This window comes from Vigna unguiculata, chromosome 8 (assembly GCF_004118075.2).
Source record: "Vigna unguiculata cultivar IT97K-499-35 chromosome 8, ASM411807v1, whole genome shotgun sequence".
In the NCBI taxonomy this organism is placed as follows: domain Eukaryota; kingdom Viridiplantae; phylum Streptophyta; class Magnoliopsida; order Fabales; family Fabaceae; genus Vigna; species Vigna unguiculata.
In genome coordinates this window covers 2,849,956-2,868,522 of record NC_040286.1, presented here as the reverse complement: position 1 = coordinate 2,868,522, position 18,567 = coordinate 2,849,956, and the positions used below count along the sequence as shown (strand labels likewise).

At 30.9% G+C, this 18,567-nt stretch overlaps 1 protein-coding gene and 1 long non-coding RNA gene across 2 annotated transcripts; one reads left to right on the top strand and one right to left on the bottom strand.

Annotated features, from left to right (window-relative positions):
* Positions 1–1,962: 1,962 nt before the first annotated feature.
* Positions 1,963–5,587, bottom strand: LOC114193109 (putative nucleobase-ascorbate transporter 10). The gene is made up of 14 exons (XM_028082810.1): positions 5,416–5,587; positions 5,135–5,232; positions 4,888–5,064; positions 4,707–4,807; positions 4,518–4,593; positions 4,374–4,433; positions 3,979–4,163; positions 3,588–3,684; positions 3,403–3,489; positions 3,236–3,294; positions 3,060–3,151; positions 2,614–2,691; positions 2,369–2,520; positions 1,963–2,259 (listed from the first exon to the last, which is right to left on the bottom strand). Exons 1-14 carry the CDS (start codon positions 5,585–5,587, stop codon positions 2,041–2,043), a joined length of 1,653 nt encoding a protein of 550 aa, XP_027938611.1. The 3' UTR covers positions 1,963–2,040.
* Positions 5,588–12,515: 6,928 nt separating this feature from the next.
* On the top strand, positions 12,516–13,300 carry LOC114193692. Its single transcript, XR_003606292.1, has 2 exons — positions 12,516–12,808; positions 12,948–13,300. It is a non-coding gene; the product is annotated as an uncharacterized LOC114193692 (long non-coding RNA).
* The last annotated feature ends 5,267 nt before the right edge of the window (positions 13,301–18,567 follow it).

Here is an 18,567-nt window from a genome sequence, read left to right as displayed (position 1 = left end):
TAACTCATCTTTAGAACATATAAAATTAAATTTACTTTATTTATATATTATAAATTAATTTTATTATTAATTTATCTATAACTATATATAAATAGATTTTCTCTTTTATGTTCACATTTTATAATTTCAATTTTATTCTTTACAATATAATTATTTGTTAAATTTTTAAAATTAACTATTATTTTTGCATGTTTTCTATAAAATTATCTCTCTTCTTTCCTTCTTTTTTTTCCTATTCATCAGTTATTTTCTCATCTTTTATCCATTCATTTCATTTTATTTTTAATAAATATAAATTATTTTATATATTAATTTAATAATATTATAATATTATCACTTATATTTATAATATTATAGATACTTAAAAATTTCATCAAAATTAAACAATAGTAATATAATTTATATTTAAATATATTTTGAAGAATACATGATATCTATTATATATATATATATATATATATATATATATATATAAACAAAATATAAAAAAAATATTAATACTAGTGTAAACATAAGTACTATCGCGCCTGTGTATAAGTGTCTTTTAAATATTCATGATATTTATTTGTAAGTAATGATATTGTAATATTATTAAATTAGTATACAAAATAAATTTATATTTATTGAAAACAAAGTGAGATGAAGAGAAAAGAATAGGAAATAACTACTGATGGATAGGGAAAAAAAAGGAGAGAAGATAGATAGTTTTATATAAAAATAACTTTGAATTTTAAAAATTTAACAAATAATTATATTACAAAGAGTAAATTAAAATTATGAGATGTGAAAAAAAAGAAATTTTTTATATATAATTATAGATACATTAAGATAGAAAAAACATTTCATTACAACAATTCATATAAAATTATATATAATTTATATGAAAGGAAATTTCAATCTAATCGTACATTTACTTTGATCACTTCCCACATAATATTTTCAACCAATTTTTACTTGGACAACATTTTAATTCTCCAAAACGAGCATCATGAAAATTTTCTGTAATTTCTCATTTATTTTTCATTTTCTATGAACTATTAAATTTGGTAAATGAAATATTTCAAAACAATTAAAAGATTATGAAATACAGAGAAAAAAAATACCGCCAATCCATTATTAATCCAGAAATTATTTTTGGTTAATATGACAACATCTTCAAAACACTTACTCTTTTGACATTGTGCTTTACTTTTTTTTTTTACAAATACAAAAATTCACCCTTTTTTATGAGTATTTTACTCTATTAATGTCAAATGAGATTTTTTATTATAATTTCTCATTTATTTTTTCATTTTGTATGAATTTTTAAATTTCAATAAAAGAAATATTTCAAAACAATTAAAAGATTATAAAATACAGAATAAGAAAAAATACCACCAACCCATTATTAATCCAAAAATTAATTTTTATTAATTTGACAACATCTTCAAAACACTCTTTTTAAACCAAATTTTTACAATCTTTTAACATTATGCTTTACTCTTTTTTGTATTTACAAATACAAAAATTCACTTTTTTTTTTTTTCACTTTTCTAGATCATTGTCAAATGAATGTTATGTTGCGTCAAACAATTTTTTCCCAAACAAAAATAATTAAAAAAGGGTAAGATTTAGGCTATACCGAAAAAATGTTTTTTTTTTTACACTAGATGCATCATTTTGACAATTCACTTCTTTAAGGATATTTTGGTTTGATGATTAAAAAAGTTTATAAAAAAAATGTTAAAAGGTAAAGTATGTATAAAAATTTGTTGACAGTGTTAACATTCAGCATTTAGGCATAGAAGTCAGTGAAATAAAATGCAGAAAACTACCAAACATTTGGAACATGAAGTAAATCATATCAGAAATCAGATGAACAACAATTGAACCTTGCATTGCTCTAAACATTTTTCTCCAAACATAACACAGTGAAACCACACAGTTTTGACAAGGAAGTTCAAAAAAACAAAAAATGAGGAATCCCATTTGCATTAATCACGGAAATAAAGTGAAACAGGAAAAAAAAAACAGAAGATGGTGGTGGTGGTGATGGTGGTACTAAGAAGGTGGAAAAAGCTTATCAAGTCTGCATGGTAAAGAGTAGAACTCATCATTCTTAACATCTGCACTGTACAAGCTGAACCTCTCCCACCACTGCAAACTAATGTCTTTACGTGCACAATCATCTTCACGAGACAATGTCACATCCAAAACGAAACCAACCAAAGCTGCAACTGTTGTGTGGGACATCAACATCACACTCACAACATCATTCAACTGCACCACATTCATTCAAATCAAATCAATGAATCATAACAAAAAAACTGTACACCACATCACATGAATCAGATTTCAATCATGGGGGTTTGGGTTAAAGAGATTTCACCCATGAGGGAATTCCCCTATGCTCCTTCACGTGATAGTATTCTGTGAAATATTGTGGTATTGAGAGGCCCAGGAAGAACGAGAATCCCAACACAAATTTGGTTCTGAAATTGTTCAGGTTGCAGAATTGGAGAAAACCAAGCCCCCCAGAAGCTGCATAATATTCCAAAATCGTATTTAACATTACTAAGTCCTTTTTTCAACCAACCATAACACCACAATGAACACTAATCAGAGAGAACTTACAAACGTAGCCGAATAACACACAATATAATGCTGCTATAATTGGCATGGGTACTGAAGCAAAAAATGCTCCCACTTTTCCTAGTTGAAGAGAAAACAGCATGTGTTATCATACTTTAACGAAGAGAAAAACAAACTAAGGGAAACATAGCCAATTAAAGAAAATTATTGGTTCATGAACAATAGTGTCAAATCCTGTCTTATTAGTCAAACAAACTGAGGTGTATAGAGCTTATCATTGGTTCATGAAATATAGTTTCTAATGCTATCATATTAGATACAACAACCCATCATAATTAACAAGGTGAGAGTTGCATATACTGATATAAAGTAGTTTTGGCAATGTTAGTATTCAACTTTGGATCTCAAATACTAGTGTTGTGCCATATTCTTCTCCGAGACTCTGAAATCATGAATCGTATATATATATATCACATTGGTTACCATACCGAATATAGAGAAGAGAATCATAAAACCAGATGATATTTGAACCACTCTTCTGCTTCCTGCTTTTGTCAATGCTAACAAACCAGCATTTTCTCTGAAATACAAGTAAAGCACAATCTGAAATAATACAGAGAGAAAAGTGGCCCAAGGTATAAGATAACAAGTTTATAATCCTTACACCGATGCTGTAGACCCGGTTATAGAACCAAACACGCCACTCAGCAAAGCACTTACTCCCTAAAAACACAATAACAATGACACAAACAACTAAAAATAGGTCACATCACATCACAGGTTTTATAACTAGATTCAAGGGAGAAAATTGAAAAATTTAGTGAATCCTACCACCCAACCAGCTCCACGGCTGATAACAGATGGTGGCACTGGTGTGGCACTTCCATATCTTGCTGCAGCATAGCATGTACCAGTATACTGCATAGTTTGAAGTTTCAAGGCAAACAAATAGTTTGAACAAGATGAACATTGAATGATTTTTCAAGTTTGAATGAATCAAGGGGTAAAGTGACTACCTCAAAAAATGAAACAAAGGAAGCAGCGATCATAGCTAAAGCCTCCCCAGCATTGAATGTAGGAGGCCCCCATTGGAAGAAACCAGGAAAATACACCCTGCGTATAAATGCTAAACTTTGACCTCATCTTAAAAGGGCTGAAAGTGGTGTAGCTCATAAACATTTCACATGTTCAAACATTATTAACCATTTTTGAAGAACTATGTTTTCATACATACAACACGTGTGTTTCCTATCTCATGAATTGCTGTTCATGTCACAGTATCTTCTCGTTTTCAATCTCATCATTTCTACAATTTTCTTTTGAAAGACAATGTTCAGCTCGGTAGTTCTTAGCAGCGTTTAAATAACTGATCACTGATTGAGAAAACATGTCTGCACTCAATCTTACCATGGAGCGGCTGTAATAAGTCCAGCACGATCGGTGCGGCAATTATTCTGTGTACTTTCTGACTTGTGGTTATACACAGTGCATGAAGTTAGAAACAGTGCAAATAACCATGCAATTGTAACAGTGAAGAGCACTGAATATCGGTCATATATAGGCTTCTTGATGCCAATATAACGATTAAGATACTGCATAAGCATAGAACACTGTCAAACAGTTAGATCAAAAAGTTAAAAAATAAATACTAAATGGTTTAAAGTTTCTTAGGAATTGTCTCTTCACTGTTTTCATCCTGAAATTCTTATTTGAAATCACACACTCCTGTTTTGTAAAATTTGGTCCACCAAGATCAAGTAGGACAAAGCAAACAGGTAAAAAACTGTGCAAGACCAACTTGCCTGCGATATGAAAACAAACACAACTAGTGTTGGAAGCCCAATTTCAACACATTCTGCCACCTGCAACATTGATTGGAAAATATAGATGGAGGAAAAGCAATACAAAACTTCTGTCAAACATGAAAATCAAGACATCACAAATACCATTGGGAAACCAAAACGATAGAGGCTGAGTCCTGTGAAAGTTATATAAGGGACTACACTCAGTGGACTGAGGAACCTGAGATGATTGAAGTGGCTAACACTATTAAAAATGTTGATCAAAACTAATATACAATAGTTATTAAAACAAGATTATCAGATTATGAAACCAGCCAAGAGAATCACACTAACCTAACAGCATTTCTCCAAAAGCCAAAAAATCCAATAGCCATTTGGAAACATGCAGTTATGATCAAGGCACCTTGAATAGCTCTCATTGTCTGAATAAACCTCTAGAAAAATCAAGCACTGAGTCAGAAAATCACTAACAGTAACAGAACAGAATATAAGAAGCAAAAATAGTCTCATTGACCTCATAAGGATCTGTGTATGAATTGTATCTTCTGGCATGGATAATAGAAGTTATAGGTACTATGTAAGTGTATGAACCAACAACTACAATCGGAAGTCGAGTTCCAAACAAGGATTGAAGAAATGTGCTTATTCCAGAAACAAACAAAAGTGTCTGAAACACTCGTGTCTTCTCAGCCTACATTGATCAAACCATTCAGTTTCGTTTCTAATATTTAAAACCTCAAAAGCAAACAAAAAGTTCTTACAACTCCTCCACCCATTTGAGGAACAAGTATGGTTGGAATCAGAACGGTAACTCCAAGAGTCAGAAGGTAATGCTGAAACCCCAATAGCACTGCTTCACCTGCATCATGCAGCAACATTCAGAGTTAATCATATATACTCTTTCAGAAACATTTTAACAAAAAACTTTGCTTCTTTCTATTTTTTGCAAAGATATGTGAGATTTTGTGTTCTAAATTCCAAAAACTTCAAACTTTTTACAGTTCTTATTATCATTATTACAAGTAGACAACAGTGTACTAACGCCATGGAGGAGGACTCAGGATGCAGTATTGAACTCCTGGCAATTGTTCATGCACAGCATGTGGCTTCACCTCCTCCACTTTCTTTGCAGCACCTGCGTTTTTGTTAGTAGCACCACCTTTGTTGTCAGTGACAGCACTTGCATGGTTGCATGCAGCATTATCTTGAGACATCTTTTACCAGTATCAGATGAAAGAACTTTTTCAACTTCTGAAATGATTGATCATTTTTCTAATATAAGGAGAATTGTATATGAATTCCAATTAATTTCAATTCAGTAACCAAACATTTCAAGATTAATTTGGTTTAATCAGTTACAAGAATTGGATTTATGCCCCATTATTTTTGTTAATGGTATAAAACGGTCTAGAACATTAATACATTTGTTAAGTGCCATGAAATTATTCCACTTAAAAGTAATTATCACTTTCTTCACCAGGGTTTGGGATTAAAGTATTTTTAAAATTTGAAATCTTACTTGGTTGGATATCTTCCCTTTTGGAAAATTTCATCATACTAAACAAATATTGTTGCTTTTAGATTAAATATTTGGATGCATGGTAGATAACAAAACCAAATAGATTAAAACATATTAAAGAAATCTATTTTATTAAGTTTTCAAATAATTACAATAGAGTTTTTATTCCATCTGTCGAATAAAGATCAAGCAAAACAAATTAAAATTATACATGTACAAAACAATTATACAATTATCCAATTTATAGCTACAAGTTTGCTAGAAATTTGATAACAGATTTTTCTCACCTCGCCTTTTTTTTAGAAGATATGTTTATAGTTTCTTATTTACATGAGAAGACATCACCTTTAAAATTTAGTTGAGTTAGTCCCCACAAAAAGTTGGCCTTTTCGGCGGAGTCTGCTGCAACTGAAATTTGACCGTAGTTAGCTGAGTTAACATTGACTAAAATAGGGTCAAATTCAGTCGAGTCAACCTCGGTCAGACATTGATCAAGTTGGCATGGTTCAAATTTGGTTGAGTAAGCCCTGAACGAAATTTGACAATTTCTACCGAGTTGGTCACAATCGAAATTTAGTCGTACTCAGCCGAGTCGGCCCCTGATTGAAATTTGATTATATTCAGCCGAGTCGGCCCCTGATCGAAATTTGGTCATATTCAGCCGAGTTGACCTTAACTAAAATTCAACCAAATTCAGTCGAATTGGTCTCGATAGAAATTTGACCGAGACGATCCTGACCCAAATTTAGTCGTATTCGGCCGAGTCAGCTGTAAAAAAAATTTGGCCTTATTAGACTAAGTTGACCTCGACCAAAATTCGACCGAGTCGATCCCATATTAAAATTCGGCCAGTTGGCTTCAACCAAAATTTTGCCAAATTTTGATAATGTCGATTCTAAGAACATAAGTTTTAAAAAAATTCAATTTAAATTTATTGGATTATAAATTTTGAACTTGATCAAAATATTGGATCAAAATTTTAAGTTTGATCCAAATATTTGGATTTGGGTTTTATAAAAACTTCAAACAAGTTCTACGAAAAAAAATGAATTTAGATCAAAAATTTAATTCAATTATTTGAATCTAAAATGGACGTGAGTTAGATAATTAAAAATCCAATCCATGACTATCTTTAATTTACACATTAATTAGAAATATCATCCAAATATCTAATTCGAAACATAAAAAAATATTTTGAATTAAATGTTTCATAAAATATTTTTTGAATTTAATCTAAAATATTTTATTTTTCAATTTATATTTTAAATTGTATAAGATATTTTCAAATTCGAAAATATATTTCAAAATACACGTTTCAAAATATTTTTAATATATAATTTGAAATGTTTTTTCGAATTCAAAAATATTTTGAAATTTTATAATCCAAAATTCGTTAAAAGAAATGCAGAAATAACTTTTAATGAAGGGCAATTTCAAATTTATACATTTTATGGGAGTGCATTAAAAAAAAGAGAGGTGGAGACAGAAACGGCCTTAATGATATGGCTCCTTCTTACTCCAAGTCATGGCATCTGGAAACTGTAGTCCAAATTGTATCAAAGAACCCTTTTAAGTTTTACAATTTGAACACAAGTGATGTAGTCTCCAGTACATTACATTTTCAGTTTCTAAATTATGGAATGCATCTAATGCTTTAGAAATTTAATCACGAATTAAATAATCTATAAATATATTTTAAATTCATATTATATTTATAGATTGGATTTGTTAAGACAACTTATCAAATCTTTAATCCGTAAGTTAAACTTACCACTTTGAATTCCACAATCCAAAATTATCCTATCGTGATAAATCCATTATCACTACCAATTATATGATCCGAAATGCCATTTCATTAAATATGAAATTATTATTTTCGAACTGTTAAATCCATTACCACAATCCATAAATAACTCCTCTACCAGTGTCACATCTGCAGTTGCTCTCATCCTTTGAGAGAAATGAAAAGCTTATTCGAAAGAGTTAAGTAACTTCACCATCTACAAAACCTTTACCTGAATGAATTATAAAATAGAGAAGACAAGAAACATTAAAAAAAATGGAGGATGATGGAGAAGGAAATGTTGGTGATGTTATGTTGTTTGGTGTGTAATGTTGTTCGGTTCATGATATCAATACTATTAAATATTAAACATTTGATTTGGTAAAAAATAGCAGGGGAGCATTTTGAAGAAGACACATTGCTTCACACATGATGCAACTATGAATACCAAATGAAACTCCCTGTAAACAACACAGCACAGTAACAGAGTAAAGAGTAAAGAGTAAGGACATTCAGATCATGATGAATATGAACAAGTTGCAATCTCCATCAATGAGTCATGGATTATGCAAAGGAAACACAAACATTGCATATGAATTCATTTGATAAGAGCAGCAGCATTGTAAAAGACTCTATGATTGATTCTAATAAATTTGAGAAATGAAAACAACTTCACCAATTATTAACAAGACCACAGAACTAAGTCTCAAATCTCATCCTTCCTTACCCAAACCATATTTTTCTCTGCTCTCCCCACCCGAACTTTAGAGTGTTGTTGATACCTCCTCCGCTGGTGAAAATCACGAACACCGGTTTTCATTTCCTCTGATTTTGCCTTCTCTTTTCCATTTCCCGAGTTAATCGATAAAACCCCAACTCTCTCTTCAACCTCATTCATCTTTACCAAACCATCCTCCTTCTCCTTCAACTCGCTCTCGATTGTGACCTTTTCTGACGCTTTTTCCTTTTCCAGTGCTGTTGTTCCAGAACCTTCTCCACTTGCTTCTCTCTCCTCCGTGTTAGTTTTTTTCGGATTCACTTTCCTATTGCCCCACTTCTTCTTCCATTTACCGACTTTTCCTTTTCCGGAGCTGGTTTTGTCTCCGTCTCCGTCACCGTCACCGACTTCAGTCACCGATTTGCGGCGGTTATCCGGTTTCACTCCCGCAATCAGGCGCTTGGTTTCAGAATCGCTCCGAATCTTGACAACATAGCGCTTCTGAGCGCGAGACTTAGAGGCGGCGGATCCATCACTCGGAGCGGCTACTTGCATGTCCGGTTGATTTTTGCAATCCTGCTGCTCTGGAGATTGTTGATGTTGTTCTGGATTTTCTCCCATGTCTTGTGATTGTGATTCCTTATCTTGGTTATGTTGCTTGAGCCATCGTTCACGGAGTTGAGCGAGAGTGAGGTAGTTTGGAGGTAAAGGAGAGTGGTTTTTTCTTCCATGAGAACGCACACAGGCACAAAACACGCACTTCTCTTGAATTAAAATACTAAATAGATATTCATAAATTAAGTATTACTTTTCTTAAACCTCAAGTCAGAATTTATAAGAGTTCTTGTTAAAAACCGTTATTTTTTTCATTAAATTGAAATTTAATGATTGATATAATTTATATTACTTTATATATTAATGTGTGGAAAATATTGAAAAACAAATGTTAAAGTAAGAGAAGATTTGTCTCTTGTCTATAAAACTGACATTGAACTGTCACAAAACCTGCAATTATTAACATAGTTTTTCGAAAAAGGGAAAGTAAAACTGTGTGAATACAAAAAGGAATATACAAACTATATGAAAAAAGAACTCTTTCAAAAAAAAAAAAGTTTAATTCATTTTATGTTGTGAGGTGACAGTTATAAAAAGCATTGGAAATGACTGAATTTTTATTTTATTAAGAGATTGAGATTGAAAAATAATTATCTAAAGAGGGATATAAAAGTCTTATTTGTAATTATTCATTTAATTAATGAGAAACCACAAGTCTTTGTTGGAAACTAGTGGGACAATTTATTTGAAAACGATAATTATAATAATTATATGTATGGACCGAGACGGTAGGGTCACTATTCAAGAGAGAGAAAATGTAAAACTTTCAACACGTGTTCTTTGAGGTCTGAGAACTCACATGGCATGAAATATTTAAAAAAAAAAAATTTAATCTCATAAAATAAAATTAATATTCTATTCCCTTCCAAACTTTAATACAGACTCTTTTCAAAACAAATTTAAATTTTCTGTTTATATTATTATACAACTAATAGTCTATTCAACTTTTCTTTTCATCAGTAATTGTATTTTTATAAACATAGATATACCATAATTAGTAATATTGTAATGGTAAGATTCTTAATGTTAATAATATATATATATATATATATATATATAATTTAATAAAAAGTTATTTTTATTTTACAAAAAATTATTGACAATATTAATAATATAATTATTTTAAAGTGAATTTCAAACACAATTTAATCTCACTAACTTAGTTTATAAGAAATTTGCACTTAGTTAGTATCAAGACTTAATATTTTTTTAAGTACGTCATACCTTTTATTAAATAATAATTTATACACATGAACCAAACAAATATTAAAACTTAATAAGAAAATATAATATGATAATAGAGTATATATATAATTTATCTTTATCAAAATTTATTGTTTTAATCGATAATTTGTACACATTATCCAAATAAATAATTAAAATAATTAAACATATTATAATAAAATTTACATAACATCTTTTTAATAAAATTTTTACACTAAAACTTATTTACTTTTTATCTTCTTTCTTAGTATAAATTTATTAATTGAATTATGAAAAGAATAATATTTAAAATAAATTACATAATATAAAGTAAAATAAATATTATAAAAATCAAAAAGAAAAACTTTAAATAGATAATTAGATGTGGATTAATACATTAGTGAACTTGATTTAAATAAAAGAAACATAAAAATTGATAAATATATCACTAAAAATAGATAAAACGAATCTAAGAATGAAAGTCGATTAATATGTTAGTAGTAAATAATTAAATAATGAAAAAATAAAAAATATTAATATACTATTAAAGAAAATTCATTAATAAAATTATTAAAGAAATAAACAGGAAAATTAATTAATAAAATTATTAAAGAAATAAATAGGCAAATATTTTAATGAAAATAAATAAATAAATAAGAAATACAGAAGAATATTACTAACAAAGGACCAAGGATACAGGTGATAGAAAATTAGATGACACAAAAAATAAAACAATCAATATATTTTTGAAAATACATTAAATAACAGACATATAAAAGAAAAAAAATAGTGCAATAAAGATAATATATAAGCTTGGAACTATATAATCTTTGTATTTTAATTATTTTATGACATTTAAGGATGACAAAATATGTAAAGAGAAAGAAGGAACGAAGGTTCGGAGAGAAGAATGTCAAAAGAGAAAGAATAAAGAATAAAATAAATAAAAAAGGAAAAAGGTGAAATTTTGATAGAGTGTTTTTTAATATTATTACATGAATATATTAAAAACATGAATATTTAATTAGTATTTTGGGGGCGAGAGTGTGTTTATTGTAGGACTCTTGTTCACCTTATCTGTCAATCGATAATATAATATAATATATATATATATATATAATTATAATTATAAATAATACCTGTTAAAAACCTTTATTTAATCAAAGTAAATTTTCATAAGTAATTACATTAGAGAGAATCTAGTATATTTTCAATGATATTTAATCGTTAGTGATAACTATTAAATAGCATTGATATATTGAATTAGTAGAATTTTTATTTACAGAATGATTTGATAGAAATTATTAATAAAATAGAGAGAAAACAAAAACAAAAAGTTTTGTGTAAATAAACAATATTGTTACAAAATACAGAGCAAGATTGCATCCATTTAGAAAAAAAAACATGCTATTTTTTATTTGAAAACCTTAAACCTTTGTTTTAATTTAAATTACTATATCCCTTTATTATTATATTTATTTTATTTCATACTATTTTCCTTATTTATATTTTTTATGAGTTTTTATATAAACGATCCAGGAGGAAAAAAACTACTCCAAATGTGAATCTGAAATGTGAAATCATAGTCAATTTCAATAAGATGCAAAGTTGACGTGATTTTCAAAATGTTAATTTTTTCTAAAAATAATAAAATAATAATATTAAAAAAAACAAAAATATTTGTTTTATTTTTTGGGTCCGATAAGGATTGACTTTGGTTTTACGTATTTTCATTCAAAATGAGAAATTAGGGTTACATAATTCTTTTAAGAGAACTGATTTGGAAAACTATTTGGAAAATTATTTGATTTTTGGAGGTGAACTTGACAAGGACTAGTATTGCTCATACGTATCTCACGGTGGAAAATCAAGGATCACGTAGTTCTTAAAAAACTTGTTTGCTTAAAAATGTTGATATTTTTATATTTTTAAAATTTTAAAATTTTTTGGTATTTTTAATTACTGAAAATATGTGTCACACGATACGAGCGGACACCAAAAGAGAAAGAAAAGTATTTTTGGTATTTTTGAAAATGAGTGTCACATGGTGTGGGCGAACAGACCGTCACACTAAAGTGAAAAAACATTTTTTCATTTTTAGATTTTTTTCTATCTTTTGTAATTTTTATAATTTTCAAATACTTTTATTTTTTAGGAAAAAAATTAAAAAGGTGAAATTTATTTAAGAAGGATAAAAGTGGAAAACAAAATGAGAGTGCATGAATAATTAGTGAGAGGTGCATGAAGTAAAATAAAAAAGAGTCCAAAATAGAAGATAAATACAAATCGGCTGTGATGTTAGTAAACCTGGTGGTGCAGAAAGAAAAAGTACACAGGAGGCCAACACAAATAATGAAGATGTAGAGATTGAAAAATGTAGGGTACACGAAGGAGACCGACCCAATACAAAGGAGGGTGAGAATATTAAAAGTGGTGGTGCAGGTAGTTAACGAAATCAGATTTAAACCCAACCCCAAAATAACTCTCATAACATGAAAACCTTAAAGACGGTTTCTTCCTCCTCTACGTTGACGACCCATGGCATTAACCCTCACCCACTCATGGCTGGCCAATGCCAACGCCGACCACCGACGAAGGTGTTGCCAGTTGCCGACGCCGTTGCCTCCCATTTTCTCTTCTTCTCATTTTTTTTCTATCATGCACATGTGAAGTTGTCTCTTCTTCTTTGAATTTTGAACTAGCCACTAATCATCATCAATGTCGTACCTATTTCAGCCAGCTAAGGGCACCGACGACGACGTCGATCACCAACAAAAGTTTCACCGGTAGCAAACACGTTTAGTTCCTCCTTCTTCTTGCGTTCTAACGCGCACGAGAGTGGCCACTATGTGTTCTTCGATTGAAGCTCCAAGCCGTCGGCGATTGTTTCTCCTCTGCACTATGTTTTCCTTTTATGTTAGAATATAAGTCAAAAGCTTTCTATTTTAGTTTGTTAAAAGGTCTCTATAATCAGTTACAATTGTAAGACTTCTTTCCATTTTAAACTTTCATCCTGTTTTTGGCTTATGCTGTATAAGAGGCTGCTTTAGCCAGTCTATTAAATAACATAGTGGACAGTACGTATCAAACTCTCTCTATTTTACTTCTCTCTCTGCCTAATTTCTGTATGGTATCTAGAGCTTAGACGATCCTCGGGTTGTGAAAACTCTGTAGAGCAACATGTGCGATCTCGACGAAAGCGTTCTTCTACTCCAAGTTTATGTTGTACTTTCTAAATTCAGAACGAATAGAGAGTGTCTAATGGCTGATCTTGGAGGGATGATGCAAGGAACATTACCAGTGTTCGATGGAAATTGTTCGGCGATTGGCGGATCAAAATGCAAGCAATCTTTGGCTATCAAGATGTTGCAGAGGTAGTGTTTGATGGATTACCCGAGCTAGGATCTAAAGCCATTGATAAGGAGAAAAGAAATTACAAGGGGCTTCAGAAGCTTGATAGCAAGGCACACTTTCTTCTATACCAGTGTGTGGACGCCAAGGTTTTCAACCGCATCTCAAAGGCTGAAATAGCCAAAGAAATTTGGGATATTCTGGTTAAAACCTATAGAGATGGTGATAAGAATAAACAGGTGAAGATGCAGACCTTACGAAGAAAATTTGAGTGTCTAACCATGGAAGAAAGTGATACTGTGGCAGAATACTTCGATAAAGTGCAAGAACACATCAACGCCATGTGACCCTGCAAAGATAAGATCTCAGACCAATATATTGTTGATAAGATTCTAAGGACTTTACCACCTCGATTCGATCATGTAGTAGTACTTATTGAGGAAACTCGTGATCTCGAGACCATGGAGTTGGAAGAACTGCAACACTCATTAGAGACTCATGAGCATCGCATCAACGAACGACGACAGTACAAAGAACAAGTTCTATAAGCGCGGTTCAAATATAAAGAAAAGGGAAAGATGGTTAGGAAGCCTAACAAGAAGCGTGTCAATCATAAAGAATCTCAAGAATAGATAGCGGAAGATTCAAGTGAGTCTGATAACCAGGACCATGTTTCTGATCAGGAGAAGGAGTGGAAGTTTGATAAACGAAAAGTCAGGTGCTATAACTGCCAAAAACTTTGGTCATTTCGCAAAAGAATGTTGGAAAGGAGCTGGAGCCAAGAATAAATCGTAGAACCAAGCGAATCTAGCACAAGACGAGTCATCTGATTTAGAGATTGTGATGTTGATGGCAAGAACCCATGAAGATGATGCAGAGGGGGTCTCTTGGTATTTGGACTCTGTTTGCTCGACGCATATGATGGGAAAAAAAGAATGGTTTGTAGATGATCGAAGTCTCACTGTAGAGGGATCTGACAGGGTTGTTCTACATGATGATAATGGGAAGGAAGTTGTTATGTACTTGGTTTAAGGACAAATCTCCTCAACCTGGGCCTGCTTTTACATAAAGGATTTGTAATGAAAATGGAAGATAACTGCCTTAGTGTCTTTGACCAAGAAAGAAAACTAGTTATTAAGGCAAATTTGTCCAAAAATAGGACATTTCGTGTAGTGATGCATGTTGTAAACCATCAATATTTCACGCTGACACAAGACAAAGCAGAGTGGTTGTGGCATATGCGCTTTGGTCACTTGAACTTTAGAGATTTGACTCAGTTATGCAAAGATTCAATGGTCAATGGGCTTCCCCCAATGCAGATCCCTGATACAATGTGTAAAGAGTGTGTCTAGTGTAAGCAACCAAGGAGTATTTTCAAGAAGTATTTGCCACAAACGACACAAAACAAGCTGGAGATAGTATATTCAGACATGTGTGGCCCTATGCAAACCACGACTCCTGGTGGCAACAAGTATTTTGCTCTTTTCATTAATGACTTGACAAGAAAAACATGGACATATCTCATCAAGCAGAAAAGTGAAGTATTTTATGTGTTTAAAAGGTTCAAGGCTACGACTGAAAGACAATGTGGAGAAAAGATTAAGGTGTTGAGAACAGATGGGGGTGGAGAATACACCTCACTCGAGTTTGGAAGGTTATGTGAAAGTGTGGGTATCACTCATGAAGTTACACCTCCATATACGCCATCGCAATATTCATCTTTCTTTCTTAGCCAACCTGCATAAAACAAAAAAGAATAGAAATACTTCAAAGCCAAAGACCGTGACAAATCCTCACCATCCTCTATACTCCACTCCATTATTCCTATGCCATACACCTTCCCTCACCTTCATCTTGAACCTGCACAAAACAGCCAAACCAGTTCATCCACTACCTTCACGCACTCACACAAATTCACTTAACCCCTTTCAACACAAATCGACATCCATCGACCAATACATACAAAACAAAATTGAACCCCAGCCCTGCTAAAACCACCAAACCATCATCCCCATATTCCACGAGATTCACCGTCACCATCAACAACCTTTATCCACCCAAAACCATACCCGTCACGCCATTGTACCAACACACAGAATCACTACCATTTTCGCATCCCACTTTCTTCCTCATCATGTGATTTATAGCCCAAAAATAGAGAGGAAAGAAAAAATCGTTGTTGGCATTGTCGTCGGTAAGTCGAAGTTCGAACAGGCTGAGTGGAGGATGAGAGAGGAAAGTGTGAACATGTTGTGATGGTTTTATGCGGGAGAATGCAAAGGCTTTGGGTGTAGTGAAAATGTGCAAGAGGTTTGATGAGTATAGATGAATAAGAATGACCTAAGATTATGTTTTCAAGCACTCAACCACAACAACTCAAGCCACCATAACTCACGTATGATCATGAATCAACAACAAATAAAACATAGCAAGTCCAATTAAAACAACATCATGTTCACTTAAGCACAAACAATTTCATGTTCATCCGAGCATTCAAGTATTGAATCTTCCATGATGGGGTGCTTACCTCTTGGACCTCCTGCTGGTGTGGTCTTGGTTCCTTCCTTGACTCTCTTTGTGCCCCTATCTCTTTTCTCATTCCATATTTATGATATTTCCTCTCTTTTGTTCATAGCCGAAAGACATAGATGGAGTAGGAAGTGTGAAGTCACGGTTGCTTCCTACCATCTTTTTTCTGCAGTTGAGTCACCTTTTTCCTTTTCAATCAATCCATACGAACGCGACAAGTCAACATAGCATCTCTCCATCATCCTTAGTTGATGCAGTTTCCTTTTTATGACAAATAAGAGCAGTTGAGGCTAATCCATGAGCCAGGGCACCAAATAAGGAGAGGGACTAGTCTACTAAGTGCAGATAATTGAATCCTCACACCTTCTTTCTTTTTCTTTTTTTTTCTTTTTTTTAAATTCCTTTTCTATTTTACTTTTTTTTTCTGTTTTTCTTTACTTTTTTTTCAAATCATTTTTTTTCTTTTTTCTTTTTCTTAAATAATAAAAAGTAAAAATAAATATGAAAAACATGGAAAACAAAATAAAAATAAATAAAATAAAAACAAAAATGAAAAAAAGATAAGATAAAAGGACAAAATAAAATCAAAGAAAAATAAGATAAGAAAGAAAAAATAATAATAATAAATATATATTATAATCCTGACGAAATTGAATGTTGACAAAACTTTCATCAAACATCATAGAAAAAAAATATATACATCTTATCTTGTAGAAGAAGAATAACATCAAAAGAAAGAAATGAACGTGTTCATTCAGTAAAAATTGAAACTTTCATCAGAGAAAAAAAATCAATGGAAAAAGACATACCTTTTGTAGAAGAACTCTAGTAGATGAAAAAAAGCTTTGAGAGAAATAAATGAATGTGTTCATTCAGTAAATATCTAAACTTTCATAAAAAAAACTCAGAGAAAAATACACACCTCTTGTCGAATAAAAACTCGAAACTTTCATCAAAGAACAAAATCCATAAAAAAATACATACCTCTTGTGGAAGAACTCTTGTACTAGAAGAATACATACCTCTTGTAGAAGAACTTTGGTAGAAGAAGAATACATACCTCTCGTAGAAGAACTTTGGTAGAAGAAGAATACATACCTTTTGTAAAAGAACTCTAGTAGAAGAAGAAAAGTTTCGAGAGAAGAAAATGAATATGGTCATTCAATAAAAATTACATCTGAGTGAAAAAAAATCCTTAAAAAAATATATATATCTCATAGAAGAAAATCTTTTGAGAGAAGAAAGTGAATGCTATCAACAGAGAAAAGTACTTACATACATCTGAAAGAAGAAATCAGGGAGAAGAAGAAGAAGAAAAGATTGTAGAGAAGAAGAAAATCTTCTACCTTTAACAAAGAAAAGTTTGAGATGATGAGAGTGAAAGAGAGAGGAAGAGAGACAGAGTGTGAAAGGAAAAAAGAGAGATTGATTTTAAAATTGTGATTGAATGATGAGAAAAAGTTATTTTTGTGTATTGATTATTGATTTTATTTGCTCCAAAATTCTGAATGATTGACACATCAGTGTTTTTTTTATTGTGGTAAAAACAATTGAAATCTTGTTTTACTTACAAATTTTAGCATCATATTATAGAATTTTTATTGTCGATGGACATTTCTACCAATAACAAATCAGCCAATAAAATCCATTGGTAATTTAGAATTTTTGTTATTGATTGATATTTCTATCAATAATAGATCCATCATTAAAATCTATAAGTAATTTAATGTTTTAGTAATCCATTAGTAAATTCAGTCAGTAAAACGAACACCAAATTTTTCATCATTTGTTTTGGACTTTTACCACTTTATGGTGAAATTTGTCGATAAATTTCGTAAGTAAAATTCGTCGGTTATTGAATTTTTTTAAAAATATGTTGGAGAAAAGAAGAAGAATTAAATTGTGATAATTACCGATGAATTGTGATCATCAGTAATTACCGACATATGTATGATTGTCGAATGTAGGTAAAATTTATCGTCAAACATTTTAGCAATAAATTTTTGGTCATCTCTTTTTACCGATTTTGGTTGTTGGTAATTATATTTTTTCTTATTGTCACTATAAGAAAATGTTTTATTAGTAACCAATTTTAGTGACCAAAAGTTATTAGTCACTAAAATGACTAATTTAGATACCAATTTACAGAGTAAAAAATTATTGGTTACTAAAATAGTTACTATTATGAATAAAAAATTATAATTGATCAATAAATTGGTTTTTAAAATTAGCTATCATGGTTTTGGTTACCAAAGGAAATTGATCATTAAAAATTAGTTACCTAGGTTTTGACTACCAAAATGACTTAGTTACTAAGTTGGTCTTTAATTAATTAGTGACTAATTTAATGACCAATTATAACTTTTTATTTATAATAGTGACTATTTTAGTAACTAATAATTTTTAATTTTATAGATTGATATCTAAATTGGTCACTATAGTGACTAACAACTTTTGGTTACTAAAATTAGTTACT

Excerpts from the sequence above, each read along its gene's own strand:
- LOC114193109 (XM_028082810.1), bottom strand. The coding sequence starts at position 5,587 with ATGTCTCAAGATAATGCTGCATGCAACCATGCAAGTGCTGTCACTGAC. Across the intron at positions 4,434-4,517 it reads ATCGTTTTGGTTTCCCAATG|GTGGCAGAATGTGTTGAAAT; the intron begins GTATTTGTGATG and ends TCAATGTTGCAG. Across the intron at positions 3,295-3,402 it reads GCCGTGGAGCTGGTTGGGTG|GGAGTAAGTGCTTTGCTGAG; the intron begins GTAGGATTCACT and ends TTGTGTTTTTAG.